We start from the raw sequence: 13,131 nt of genomic DNA, 5'->3' as shown, positions 1-13,131 counted from the left end.
ATTATAGTTGTGATGAATTTACTCTGAAAAATATGATATTGGTCTTTTCTGTGGAGAGATTTTACAAACTATATTTCTGTAGTTTTCTTCTGTTGGATTTTATTTGGGCAGTCTGAGGTCAGGTCGGCCAAAGAATCAACAGTCAGCAGTATTTCACCCTTTACAAATGTCACCTACCTCAGTTCCACTAGATATGTCCACTAGTTCATCCAACCTGCTTTCCCCAGCAGGCAGCGTGTCCCTACACTGTTAAAAGTATAAGATCCTTGAAGAACTTTTGAAGGTTCTTCAGTTTGAAACTGTAGAGGAACCTCTTAAGGTGCTTTGAGGAACCTTGAAGGAACCACTTTCTTTTAAAAAGCTTTCTCAAAGGTTCCTCCACCGTTTCAAATTGGAGAACCCCCAAAGGTTGCTCAGGGATCTTATAATTTGAACAGTGTAAAACAGCAACATGTAAATCAATGTGTCTCAACATACTGAATGTTTTATGTGATTTTCATGGTAATTCCTTTTTTCCATTTTCCACGCAATCTCAGCTTCCTGTTAATATACATATTTTTTCATACAGAAAACGTTTCTATCACCTCATTTCCCTATAATTACCCTGCTAAAGTCATTAATGCTATCCAAGTATCTTTCCAATACATCTGATGGGAGCATTTTCTGATATGATGTTTTCTGCCAATCGAAAAATCCCACCCACTGGTTTATTAAGGCAGCTTCATCTATAAATACTAGACTCCACAAGCCAAAACTATCAGCAGTGTGCTCTAAGAAGCTCTTCTGTGGGATCAGACCAGAAAGGTCAGCCTTTGCTGCCCATGCACATCAATGACACTGTTTACACCTAATAATTATTATTAATAATAAGTATTAATAAGTGTAAGCAAACCCAAGGCGCATTTAAAACAGATGCTAATCTGATCACCCAGTCCACTCCAGGAGGTAGTCTGAGACGCCTTTGAACCACATTATGGCAGTGTAAATACATCCATTTCTCCAAGAAGCATTCTACAACCAAAAGTTCAAAACTCTCCCATTACAACCCAAACACCCATAATAATAATGCAGTGCAATGAGTGAATTTGCACATTACATCCCACACAGCAACAGATTTCAGTCTGACTAACCCAGAGACGCATTTCACTACCGAGCGTAAATGCATGTGGCTAAAGTCTCATCAGGATACAATCCAAATACTAGTCACATGAAGTGATCAGGTGTAAACGGGTTCATAGAGTCATAGGTTAGGTTTAAGACCGGAATTGAACTCCAAGACGGTAGGCTTTAGTAGCAGGATTGGCACCACTATTTTTTACTAAAGTATGTAGCTGTGGCTTTAAGCTCAATGAAGCTGTCATTTTGATTTGCATTGGTGTGGACAATGTAAATGTGTGCTAAGCAAATAGTTCTGTGACTAGGTGGAATGTAAACAGGGTCAACGAGCCTTGGGACCCCATCAGTTTAAACTCACAACAATCTAAGAGACTGATATGGAATGACAGGAAATTATGGATGGTACAGATCATGCAAGTTAGTGGTTTTTAAAAGGAATGTCTTGTTTACAATGTTACATATTAAATAAATGAAATAATATTAATAATAATATTATATTTGTGTGATATGGATTGACATGTTTTTTTTTTTAGATATTTTATGATCTTAAGGGTTTCTACACAGGGGTTAAACCTTGTCCTAAAAAGCTATGCTTTGTATGATGTGTGGTCCAGGTCTACTCTAAATACTATTTCTAAGACTTCTTAAGGGTCCACAGGAGGCCTGCTAGCTAAAGTTGCCTTATTGACTTATAAAGACCTCAGTGAAGTGCTTTTTGGCTTCACTAGTGCTTCACTAGGTTCAAAAAGAACTTGATTTACCCTCAACCCTGTAGTTTCTTATGCACAAGCGGCTTGTTATTTACTTTACTGATTGAATATATTTGATTCTTGTTCCATCACTAGGTGGAAGCTTATGAGCTTTGCGTTGTTTCATAAACTGCCTTACCAGCATGAGTCAAAGGACTGAAAATATAGTCAGGTCTTTAAGTGCTGATCTTAAGGGGTTATGAAGCGCTCAAATGTACCACCTGAGGTAGCATCTGTACTTTAAACCTAATCATAAGCAGAGTTTAAGTTATCAGATTGATGCTGTGGGGGGTTAAAGCAGCTCGTTCCTCATTATGTTCCAATTAGCAATCACCTCATAAACACTAGTGGCATTACCTTCTCATTAAACAACAGAGAACAATTGGTTTACTCAAAATACAAATCACCCTGCTTAAGCTGCTGGTGGTCTCAGAACAATGGGCTGACCACCCCAGAGTCCAGATCTTAAAAAATCTGTTAGAATAAACTTTAGAGTTATGGAAAAAATCTCACAGCAGATTTTGGAGTGAGTATCCTTAAAAGAACGTAAGCTGTATGTAAAAAAGGTAAAGGAAGACTAAATAATAAAGCATTTGCTGTTTCAGCTGTTTTGAGAGTTATTATTATAAAAGTTATGTTTTTGAGAGTTAGTATTATACTACATTATTTATACTCTGCCTATTTTAGATAGACCAACGCTGAAGGAACTTTTCAGGTCTATAGATCAGCGATGTGGCTAAAGGAAGATGTTGAATGAATATGCTGAAAAGGACTTGGTGATAGTCTAGGGCTGCTTTGCTTCCTCTGGCACTGGAAACCCTCTGGAGTCGCCATCACAGTTGCCAGACTTGAACCACATAGAAAATCTTTTACATGATAAAGAATTTGTATATAGTTCATAAAAATCGTAGTTCCTAGATCAATAAATAGAACCTAATTTTCCTTAGAGTTTAAAAAAGGCTGACTAAATAGAAAAAAGTTACAGATTGCTGACATGACACAAGACAGTGACTGCAAAATTATAATGATCATCGTGACCAGGAAATTAGAATATGCAGTGCTGTGTGTTTCAGAATTCGTGCTTATGTACCACATAGCCTAATGACTATTAAATAATTCAACATTATTTGTAAATAAAATTATCCCTGTCCCTGATCTTCTTTCTAGGTTTTCTACGACCACGAGAAGTCATAGACCCCATTAACATTAGGTCACTTCATGCATATTGAGTATCAGGATTATATCTAGATAATGTCAAACCGCATAAAAGTGCAAATGTAATCGCACCCAAGACGCATTTAAACCACATACAAATCCGATCACTCAAATCACTTCAGGAGGTGGGAGTCCTTCCAAGATGCAATTTTTTCAATAACCAAAACCCTTCCAAATTAGAGCTGGAAATTGATATCAGATTTCAGTCAGACTAACCTGGTGACACATTTGACTACAGTATGTAAAATGCAAGTGGATACAATCTCATCAGGATACAGTCCAAATACTAGTCACATGAAGTTACCAGGTGTCATAGAGTCATAGAGATGGTTTTAAAACTGGAGGTAGACTCTGCAAGAAGGTAGGCTTTGGTAGCAGGATAGCTACCACTGGCTCTTAAAAAAGCTATAACAATGTAGCTGTGGCCTCAAGCTCAAGTAAAATGTCTGGTATTTTGAATTGTATTGGCATGGACAATATACATGAATGCTAAGTATTTCTTAAGCTAGAACATAGTTTTGTTTGCATGCGAAGTGGCTGAAGGTAAAAAAAAAATGTTGTGACAGGATCAGACCACAAAGAACTACAAGGTGAACATACAAGCTTTTTGGAATGTGTGTTAGGGCACAGAACACTACAAATGAAAGTATGCATTGCACCAATAAATAGTTGGTGGAACAGCTCAACAACTTTGTTAATTATGAGGGAAAGCTAGCTGGTCCGGTTCTAGACAATCATGCAGTGCTAACTTGCACTTGCTAAGTGAACCTTTACTCACTTACCCAATGTTATCCAGGTAAACCCTTTCCTTTTTTTATTTTTTTCATGTCCACTACCTTGGACTTCCTCTGTGGAGTGGGGGGAATTTCCTGAACTCTGTAGCCAACGTACACTATATTGCCAAAAGTATTCACTCACCAGCCTTCACAAGCATATGAACTTGAGTGACATCTTATTCTTAATCCATATGGTTTAGTATGATGTCAGGCCACCCTTTGCAGCTATAACAGCGTCAACTCCACTGGGAAGGCGTTCCACAAGGTTTAGGAGTGTGTTTATGGGAATGTTTGACCATTCTTCCAGAAGCGCATTTGTGAGGTCAGACACTGATGTTGGACGAGAAGGCCTGGTTCGCAGTCTCCGCTCTAATTCATCCTTAAGATGTTCTATTGGGTTGAGGTCAGAACAGTCAAGTTCTTCTACACCTAACTTGCTCATCTATGTCTCTATGGACCTTGCTTTGTGCACTGGTGCACAGTCATGTTGGAACAGGAAAGGGCCATCCCCAAACTGTTCCCATAAAGTTGGGAGCATGAAATTGACCAAAATCTCTTGGTATGCTGAAGCATTAAGAGTTAATTTCACTGGAACTAAGGGTTTGAACCCAACTCCTTAAAAACAACCCCACACCATAATCCCCCCTCCACCAAACTTTACACATGGCACAATGCAGTCAAGACAAGTACTGCTCTCCTGGCAACCGCCAAATCACTACTCGGCCATCAGATTGCCAGACAGAGAAGCATGATTTGTCACTCCAGAGAACACGTCTCCACTGCTCTAGAGTCCAGTAGCGGCATGCTATACACCACTGCATCCGACGCTTTGCATTGTATGTTTATACTTTTGGCAATATAGTGTAGCTAGCTACTTGTTTAGCTGAATTATATTTCAGTTTACTGTTGTTTTACTGAGGTGTTGGTAAGCTAACAATATTTATGTTTTATGTTATTTGTGTGTGTGTGTGTATATATGTTCAATAATGCCTGGTTTGGAACAAGGCATTTTACAAATGAAGGGATGTATGCTGATTTCAATTTGAACTCATTGTTTTTGGATTTTCCAAGTTCCAAGTAGCAAATTTCAACTGAGAGATTCACTGAGATTCACTGAATTCATTCTACATGCTCTTCACACAAAGCAAAAGAGCGCACACTGTACTGAGCCAGTCCACAGTATCTTATTATCTACTAGCTTACTCTATTATATCCTATTCTTTTATAATCTGGCTGGATCACCTGGATTTTGTACATTTTTACTCCACATGTTGAATGTAAATTCTTACTTTGCCTCCTGCTGGAGTACGTTACTCACATAGTGACAATATACGGTAATAATTCAAACTATGGAATGTGCTTATCTTCAGGGCAAAAACTACTTGAATCCGTTTCACTTCATAAACCATGTAGTTACATTTTATTCAGTGTTATTGGAACGGTAGCATTTGGCTTGTGTAGTAGTAGTGTAAAATACACATTTATAATCAAATGTATCTTTAGAAGAATATATTTTGGAACTTTACAGATTAATTTACTCTTCAGATTTTCATGCTCATCACTTTAAATATAATTTATAATTTTACTAATGCGCCTGAATCATTTACCATATTCACTGTATAGTATATGCCTACGCTAACATGTTTAGAGACAGTTTACTGACAGTCTAACAAGTGTTACAGTCATAAAGCTGGCCTTGCATCTTGGTCCACAGCTCAGGAAGGATTGTCTAAAAGATCTTGCCCTTGTTCTTGTCCTTGTTCTACTGTTAACAACATCTTCGTTGCCTGATTTCATATAAGGCATTTTTGTTCTCACAGGTGTGCAGTATTATGTCATTTACAGCTGTTTGCCCATGTTTTAGTGCTTTGTTTGAGTTAGACCTTGTGAATTCTGCACCTGCGGCAATTGTGAGTTTTAGTCCAGAAGTATCAGATGTTTTGAATGTGCACTGTCTTGATAGCCTTGAGATCTGATCAAGTAAAGTTTCTGTACTTGTGAAAAGGTTGAATCCGATATCTTACAAATGACAACTCAACTTTCTTTACTAACTCATATTAGAAAAACAAATAAAGTTCTAGAGACTTTTAACAAATTGCCAAACAGTGGGCCGACCTGCAGAGACAATCAGAAACTGGCAATTGCTTTTATTTTCAGTTTCGGCTTTCCTCCAAGTATCGCAATGGCAGTAGAACACGTTTTTAAGTTTCCAAAGACGCTGCAGTGCAAAACTATTAAATGATAAGATAACTGTCACTTTAAGAACTATTTAAGTGAAGATAAGCATTTGCACATGACTACCAGGCAGCTTACAATTATAAACTGATAGTTTTAGATACTGGAGCACATTTGAAGCTGCTGTAAAATATGTTTTATGCATAAACCTATTAATTGAGTAGGTTTATGCATATAACACAATTGTATTTAATTTGTTAAGTATTAAAATACAATAATCTTCGACTGTAGTGTTTCTTGGCAGGGTGGGCCCACTAAATCGGTTGGTTGTTTATTTTGTTGGATGTTTTTGGAGTTAATCCTTAACTGTAGTGTTTAGTAGTAGCTTAGCAGTCATAGTTTACTGTCAATGAACCAAACTTGTAGAACTTGTATACAGAACAAAAACAGCCATGCTACAGGCTTGCATACATTCCATCAATCCATCCCTTCTTCATTTTGTCCTGCACCTGCGTGTTGGGGGCAGGGCCAGCTCCTGTAGCCTGGGGGAGGCAGTAGCAGCACGAGCAGCTGAACTCACTTTGTAAGGGTCAAATCCCTCAAACAGAGGTTTCCGGGGTTTGGGCGTAGCTAGCATCTCCAGCCTCTCACTGGCTACAGCCTCCAGAACACACCTCGTCACAGGAGATGAAACAGGCCTGTCTGGAGAGTACTGTGGATGGTGCTGTTTAGGTTCTTAGAAAGGGATAGAAAATTGGGGGGATAGGAAGAGAAAATGAGGAAAAGAGACATACTTCTGGGCTTCAGAATATCATTCAAAAGAGGTAAAAAAGTGAAGTCAATAACACTGATTATCTGGTCACTATAGCACATTTTAAAGAGTGTGATATTCTGTGATATTCAGCAAGTGAGCAATTAATTCTTGAAGTTGATGTGTTGGAAGCAGGAAAAATGGGCAAAGATCAACAAAGAATATTGTGTTGTCTAGACAGGCAGATCATATGCAGTGGTCAATACCTACCAAAAGTGCTGTCAAGTCAGCTTAAAAAATATTAGATTGAGGTACTGTAGCATATTTAACTGTGACATGAGATTTATAAACAGGTCTGAGTAGTTCTATCACATCTTAAGCAACAGCACAATGCCTTACACGCCTGTTAAATTACTCTAATTAACTGAGGGTAAAGACAAGAACTCACTTGCCAGGATGTGCGTGCGAGAGGAGGGCTTGGCAGAGGACAGGGAGATTTCAGAGCTGCTGCATGTCTGAGTCATAGTTGAACATGACATCTTGGGTTGTGCTAACTGGCAGATCCGGGTGTTCGCCATAGCTGTTTTTACTGTCTTATTTAACTGTGTGTGTGAGAGAGAGAAGGCTTGAGACAGAGGTGTACTAAACTGCCTATACTATGACATGATCAGAAGTAATTATTTAAATCAATTTGAGAAACAGATACAGTTTCAGGACCCTGAGAGACAGTGATAGTGAGAAACTGACAGTTTTATCAGGAGAGGGTTCATCAGCGTCCACTTCAGGCAGATATGTGTATGGGTATCAGAAGCTCCGGGACTGTGAGAGAACGTCACACCACATACAAACAAAACGCATGGGGGCAGCAATGGTTGGATTTTATGGCTTCATTGTGTAGTCTGCATGCAATCTGGTACTACAGCCATCTTCAGCTGCTGCTTGTTTTGGGGTCTAGTTTTTGCTTTGTGAAGCATTTTCCAGTGATATGGGGGCCCCACCAGTCCACGTCTGCCATTAGGGCACGTCTGACTACAGGGTCATGTTTGTCTGCTCCAGAGAGTTCTATTCTATTGGCAGTACTTCTCTACAAGGACTAAACAAGCTGCGTATGTATCTGCATATGTATCTGGGTCCAGCTTAAAGTTGCTGAATGCACTCCTTAGGAGGGGTGTCCACAAATATTTGTACATATAGTGTATATTAGTAAATATTAGTATTAAATATTACTACTTTACTACTCACCTCAGGGTAACAGTAAACAGTAACAGTACTCACTATGGGCAGCAGGGGGCGATCAGGCTGCCAGCCATCTGCAGGCATGCGGGGTAGAGCAAGTGCACACACTCGTTCAGAGGGACAAGCTTTTAATGCTGCTGCACTCACTTTCCATTCAGGAGAGCGGCTGTAGATGGATGGATGGATGGATAGATAGATAGATAGAGAGAGATAGAGAGATATATAAAACAATTGCAATACAGTGTGTCAAATTAAAAAGCCTGTTCAGAGGTGTGTATTACACTTAGAATGGTATTACTCCCTCTCTGCCAATGGTCTGTTGATGACAATCTATAATGGAAAGCAATGCCCCTAATTAAAACAAGGCATTTGGGTGCATCCTATCAGAGTGAAGTTAGAAGGTAAATGGGAGGGGCTTATGTTCTGCATGCACCCAAGCTCAAATGACCTTTTTGTAATTAGAGGATTCATCCGTGGGAATTTAATAGCCTCAAGTAATGGAAAGAAATCACAGCATCACACCATGCACCATGCAAAACGTTGGGCAGCCCAGGAAATTCGATAAATTAGATCAAAACCAAGATCCCAGGTAATCAGGTAATTTTTAATGACAGTAGAAAACATGAAGGGTTTCATTCCCTTCCATTCTATTAAAACATAGACAGAATTGTCAAAAAGAGTCAGCGCAGTAAAGGCCAGAGTCTGAGCCAGACTCGCCTACTTATTTGGTAGGCCCGTCCCTTTCTCCTGGACCAAGCATGTCTCAGACCGCCTTCACTGAGCTTACAGTGCAGACGCAACAAAATACCCCAGGATTCCCAGTTTATCTAGTAAGCAGAATGTTTCAACAGTAAAAGTGCAACTCATGTAAGTTCCACTACAACTCAGCTATGCGGGTTTGTTTTCTACATGCATTTATGTTTATTAATCTAAATTATTTAAATGAATAAACTGATAGAATATATCAAATTGGCCAAATCTAATCATCCATCTGATGCTGAAACTCTGGTAATGCTGGCATTATAGGACAGTTACCTGTTGTCCAACTGAGTACTGAGCTTTTTACTCTGTGTAAGCTGGAACCATTGTGGAGTCAGATCTGCAGAGAAACACAGATAACCGGCATATAAAACATCTTTTATAGACGTCTTTTAATATATGGGTCATTCTAGAATTGGGGTTAAATTTTGCATCTCTCAGATAATTTTTGTGTATAATAATATCTTTATTGAATCAGTTTTGATTAATAATACTAATGACATTAAATGTTCACTATTAATAATGCTTGATGTATATTTTAGGCACAATTTATACACACAATATTAACTAAAGAGCTCCCACCACACAATATTATTAAGTATCTTCGCCTCCTGATTCTGACATTCACTTTAAATTTTACATTAAATAATTAAGTCTAATTTTATTTTTTTGTGCTTACTTTATTAAGTTATGGTCAATTACATATAATAGCGATTTTCTCTAGAATATGTAATTTCAGTAATTAAAATTTTAATTTAATAAAAATATGAATATATATATTTTACTTCTGATTTAGAACTGCATAAAATCCACAAACAGTTCTAATTATAAACATGTCCCACACTCCCAAATTAAGTAAATCTTCCATTTAATTTTAATTCAAATGATAATGTGTAAAACATCAATCTAGTCAAATCAATTTCCTTAATCAATCTAGTTTGAAGTTAGCACATAGACTTTAAGTTCTTTAAAGACATTAACTAATTTAAGACTAAACATCACTGTTGATCAGAATCCTTTAGGGTAAATCAGCCATTTGTTATCATTTTAAAAGTACCTTAAAACAACCAAGAGTCATACATTCTCAGTGTGGCTAAAACAGTGTCATGCTTTACGTTACCAAAGGCAGTGGTGGAGCTGTTTGACTTAGCTGGAAGCTGATCCAACCAGTACACAGAGCGTCTGCAAATACATGAGAGAAACCACATAATAAGCATGCCAGAAGGCAGATTCCTTACGAATACTGTTCCAACAAGTCACTGAATCCAAGAGATGCACTCTAAAGGCTGCTGCAGAGGTTTGACTGGTGCATAAAGTCCAAAATCTGTCCCTTCATTTACAAATTTATAAAAGACCAAATGACCCCAAACTCACACAAAATGTAAAGAGTAACATAAATCAGAACAGCTGAACCAAACCTAAGTGCTTCAGGCACTGCCTCGGGTGCTAAATGCTCCAGTTTATTGTCACTGAAGCATGTATACAATTATGCATGTATAGCATGTATACTCATTTTTATGAGTACCTGGTGACCAGTGTTCCCTGCTACTGCAGAAGCCAAATGTCCCCTTGAGGAAATTAGAAGAACAACATCGGTTGTGTTCTGATGAGTGTAATGGCTGGTACAAGCCTATACTGCTAACTCTCCCTGCTGTCTGCAAACAAAGCTTCTCTCATGCCAACTTGCCCAGGGCCTCCCCAGGGCCTATTTTCCATGAAAAAAACATTTCATTAAATTTGATTAAAGTAAGCCAAGACAACCATATTTACCATTTGTGACACAGATGGAATTTGGCTTCTGCCTTTAACCCATCCGTGCTGTGAACACATACATACACACCAGTAAAACATACACAGTGGACAGTGAGCACACATGCCTGGAGCGGTGGGCAGTCATTGCTGCGGCGCCTTGGGCCTTGTTGGGTCTTGCTCAAGGGCCCAACAGTGGCAGCTTGCCGAGCCTGGCTAACAAACCCACATCCCTGTCATCAATAGCCCGGAGCTCTAACCGCTAAACCACCACTGGGTTTAGAATTCCAGAATTCCAAAGCTGTGCTCCAAAAATGTTGCTCCATCAGTTTTTAAATGATGCTATAAATATTGAAATGAAGTGTTCACTACACCAAGTTTCAAGTTAAAGTTTCACTGTAAATTAAAATTTTTATGGTGTCATGTTTGACAGGTTATTGACTTTATTACACACCAAACATACTATTTATGTCAAATTATGCAATATTAAAATGGTAAAACTTGCATTTTTGAGTTTCATGTGGTACTCCTACTTCTACTACATGCCTACTTTCTACAAATTACTCATTACTGTGGATTTCTGTAGGCAATACTTTAACCTTTTTATTATACTAAAAATCAATTTATTGGCAGTTAACCCTATATTTGAACCACTTTAAAGACTAATGTTATTTCATTCAAACTCCCTTTTGACCCTATCAGGTACTGCACAGGGCCTGTGGTCATGAGCCTCGGGGCGTCTTTTGGACATCATGTCACTGCCAAGCCTTTCAATGCCATCAATGTAATATCTATACAACTAAAAACACACTTAGAACAGCTTGTAGTCTGATAAGAAAGGCAAAGCAATGGACCCCTTTCAGACCCGAAGCCATTAAGAGAAAGAGCAATGAAGCAGGTAAAATCACATTCGGTTAGCCTGCCAGGAGTTTACAAACATGACCGTAAGGCACATGTTGTCTTAGGGACCTTCCTCGTATCTCATTTCTAATGTGTCCTATTTCTATACAAATATTAATCAATTGTTCGCTGTAGCAATTTGACAGAACACCAGCAATCACTGGAAACCTCCACCCTTCAAACAGCCTGGATCTATTTAGATCTTAGCAAGTGCAAGGCTGCTTGTGTTGAGTTGTGGCACTGAGGAAGACAGTAAAACACCTTACAGCTGGACTGTGCCATTTGTTTTGGTTAGGCTGAAAACGAAATTACCAAAAGAAACCAACATAAGTGAGAACCCGGAAATCTGAAAAGGGTCCATACCCCCTCATAAAACCTGAAGGAAGATGGTTGACATTTTCTTAAACGGGGAGTGGTTAAAAAAACAACTACAGCGACGACTGGAGGCTAACCTGTCAGGGAACTTGAGCAGGTTGGGTTTAGGCTGGGCGAGTCGGTCAATGCGGGTTGCCATGGAAGAGCAGAGGCCTGCAGTAGGGCCAGACACCTGAGAGGAACACACACTGAATTAAGCTGTATGCCTTACCACTAAGACTAATCAAAGCAAATGAACCCTGAAACATGTACTCTGGACGGCCCAGTGGTTTAATCAGGAGCCCTCTGAGCTTTCAGACACAATGTTCTGCAATAATTGCCCTGTAATGGAGGAGGTGCACAGCAAATCAATGTGCATTATTAAAGGTGGTCCGTTTTGTCGAAAACTGGAGGTGGAGTTTGAATTGATTTGGAATTGATCTGTGCAAATAAATGTGTGGGTTAAGTTAGTTCATTAAACACTGACTAAATAGTGGTAGTTTCCTCAATATTACATTGTACAAATATTACACAGGAACAGGCCTGATGTTGATTTGGCGTGTTTTTGAGGTCTGAACTGATGTGAACTGCTGCTTTTGTTTGTGTAGACTAAAATACTGTCTCATACAAAGCAAATTTGAGCTAAATAATGATTTTAGGTTGAACAAACAGACGTTTTATGGGTTACATAGCTACTTAGCTACACATACTTACTCTGTACAAATCACAATAATTGAATGAGCACAAGAATCACACAAAGTAAATCTAGCTAAATGGCTATAAACTAGTTTATAATATTACCTTACCTTAGTGGAAGTAGGCTAGCTATATTACTAGTTAGCTAGCTAGCTAGCTTCTTTAGCTAGAGTGTCAGTCCGCAGAGGGTCACAGGTAAATATGTAGCTAGCTAGTGCTAGCTATTTAGCTAACAAGTATCTGGCTAGCCTAAATAAAATTAAGTCTTCGCATGTAAACAAGTAATATAGTATAAACTAGCTACGTTTTAAACTTCTTCGGAAACCGAATCACTTCTCCATATTTCTCTGTAAACAGTAGTTAGTGCTAGCTAGCCATGTTGTATTGTTAGCCTGCCTGCTAAGGCGAGTGGGGGTACGGTCACTCGTTACCATGGCAACAAGAGACGCGGCGCGTTCCATCGTGGGGTCGACGATGGTTCCGTCTCAAACGAGCCCCTACTTCCTACATAGTGCACTATAAAGGTAGGCCATAAAAGCTGCAACAGCCAAATGCTGGACTATATATATTCAATATCGCGCCATGCAATGTTCAGCCATCAACGAGAAGACAGTATCATAACACCACTGATGTGGTGTAGGGGTCCTTATTTCCA

At 38.9% G+C, this 13,131-nt stretch overlaps 1 protein-coding gene across 1 annotated transcript; it reads right to left on the bottom strand.

Annotated features, from left to right (window-relative positions):
- Positions 1-5,274: 5,274 nt before the first annotated feature.
- Positions 5,275-12,889, bottom strand: spmap2 (sperm microtubule associated protein 2). The gene is made up of 7 exons (XM_072668964.1): positions 12,587-12,889; positions 11,879-11,973; positions 9,898-9,959; positions 9,054-9,117; positions 8,058-8,184; positions 7,231-7,384; positions 5,275-6,766 (listed from the first exon to the last, which is right to left on the bottom strand). The coding sequence occupies exons 2-7, from the start codon at positions 11,938-11,940 to the stop codon at positions 6,525-6,527; spliced, it is 711 nt and encodes a 236-aa protein (XP_072525065.1). The 5' UTR covers positions 11,941-11,973; positions 12,587-12,889; the 3' UTR covers positions 5,275-6,524.
- Between the last annotated feature and the right edge of the window lie 242 nt (positions 12,890-13,131).

This window comes from Salminus brasiliensis, chromosome 23 (genome assembly GCF_030463535.1).
Source record: "Salminus brasiliensis chromosome 23, fSalBra1.hap2, whole genome shotgun sequence".
NCBI lineage: Eukaryota > Metazoa > Chordata > Actinopteri > Characiformes > Bryconidae > Salminus > Salminus brasiliensis.
The sequence above is the reverse complement of the archived record's forward strand: the minus strand, read 5'-3'. Positions and strand labels throughout refer to the sequence as shown.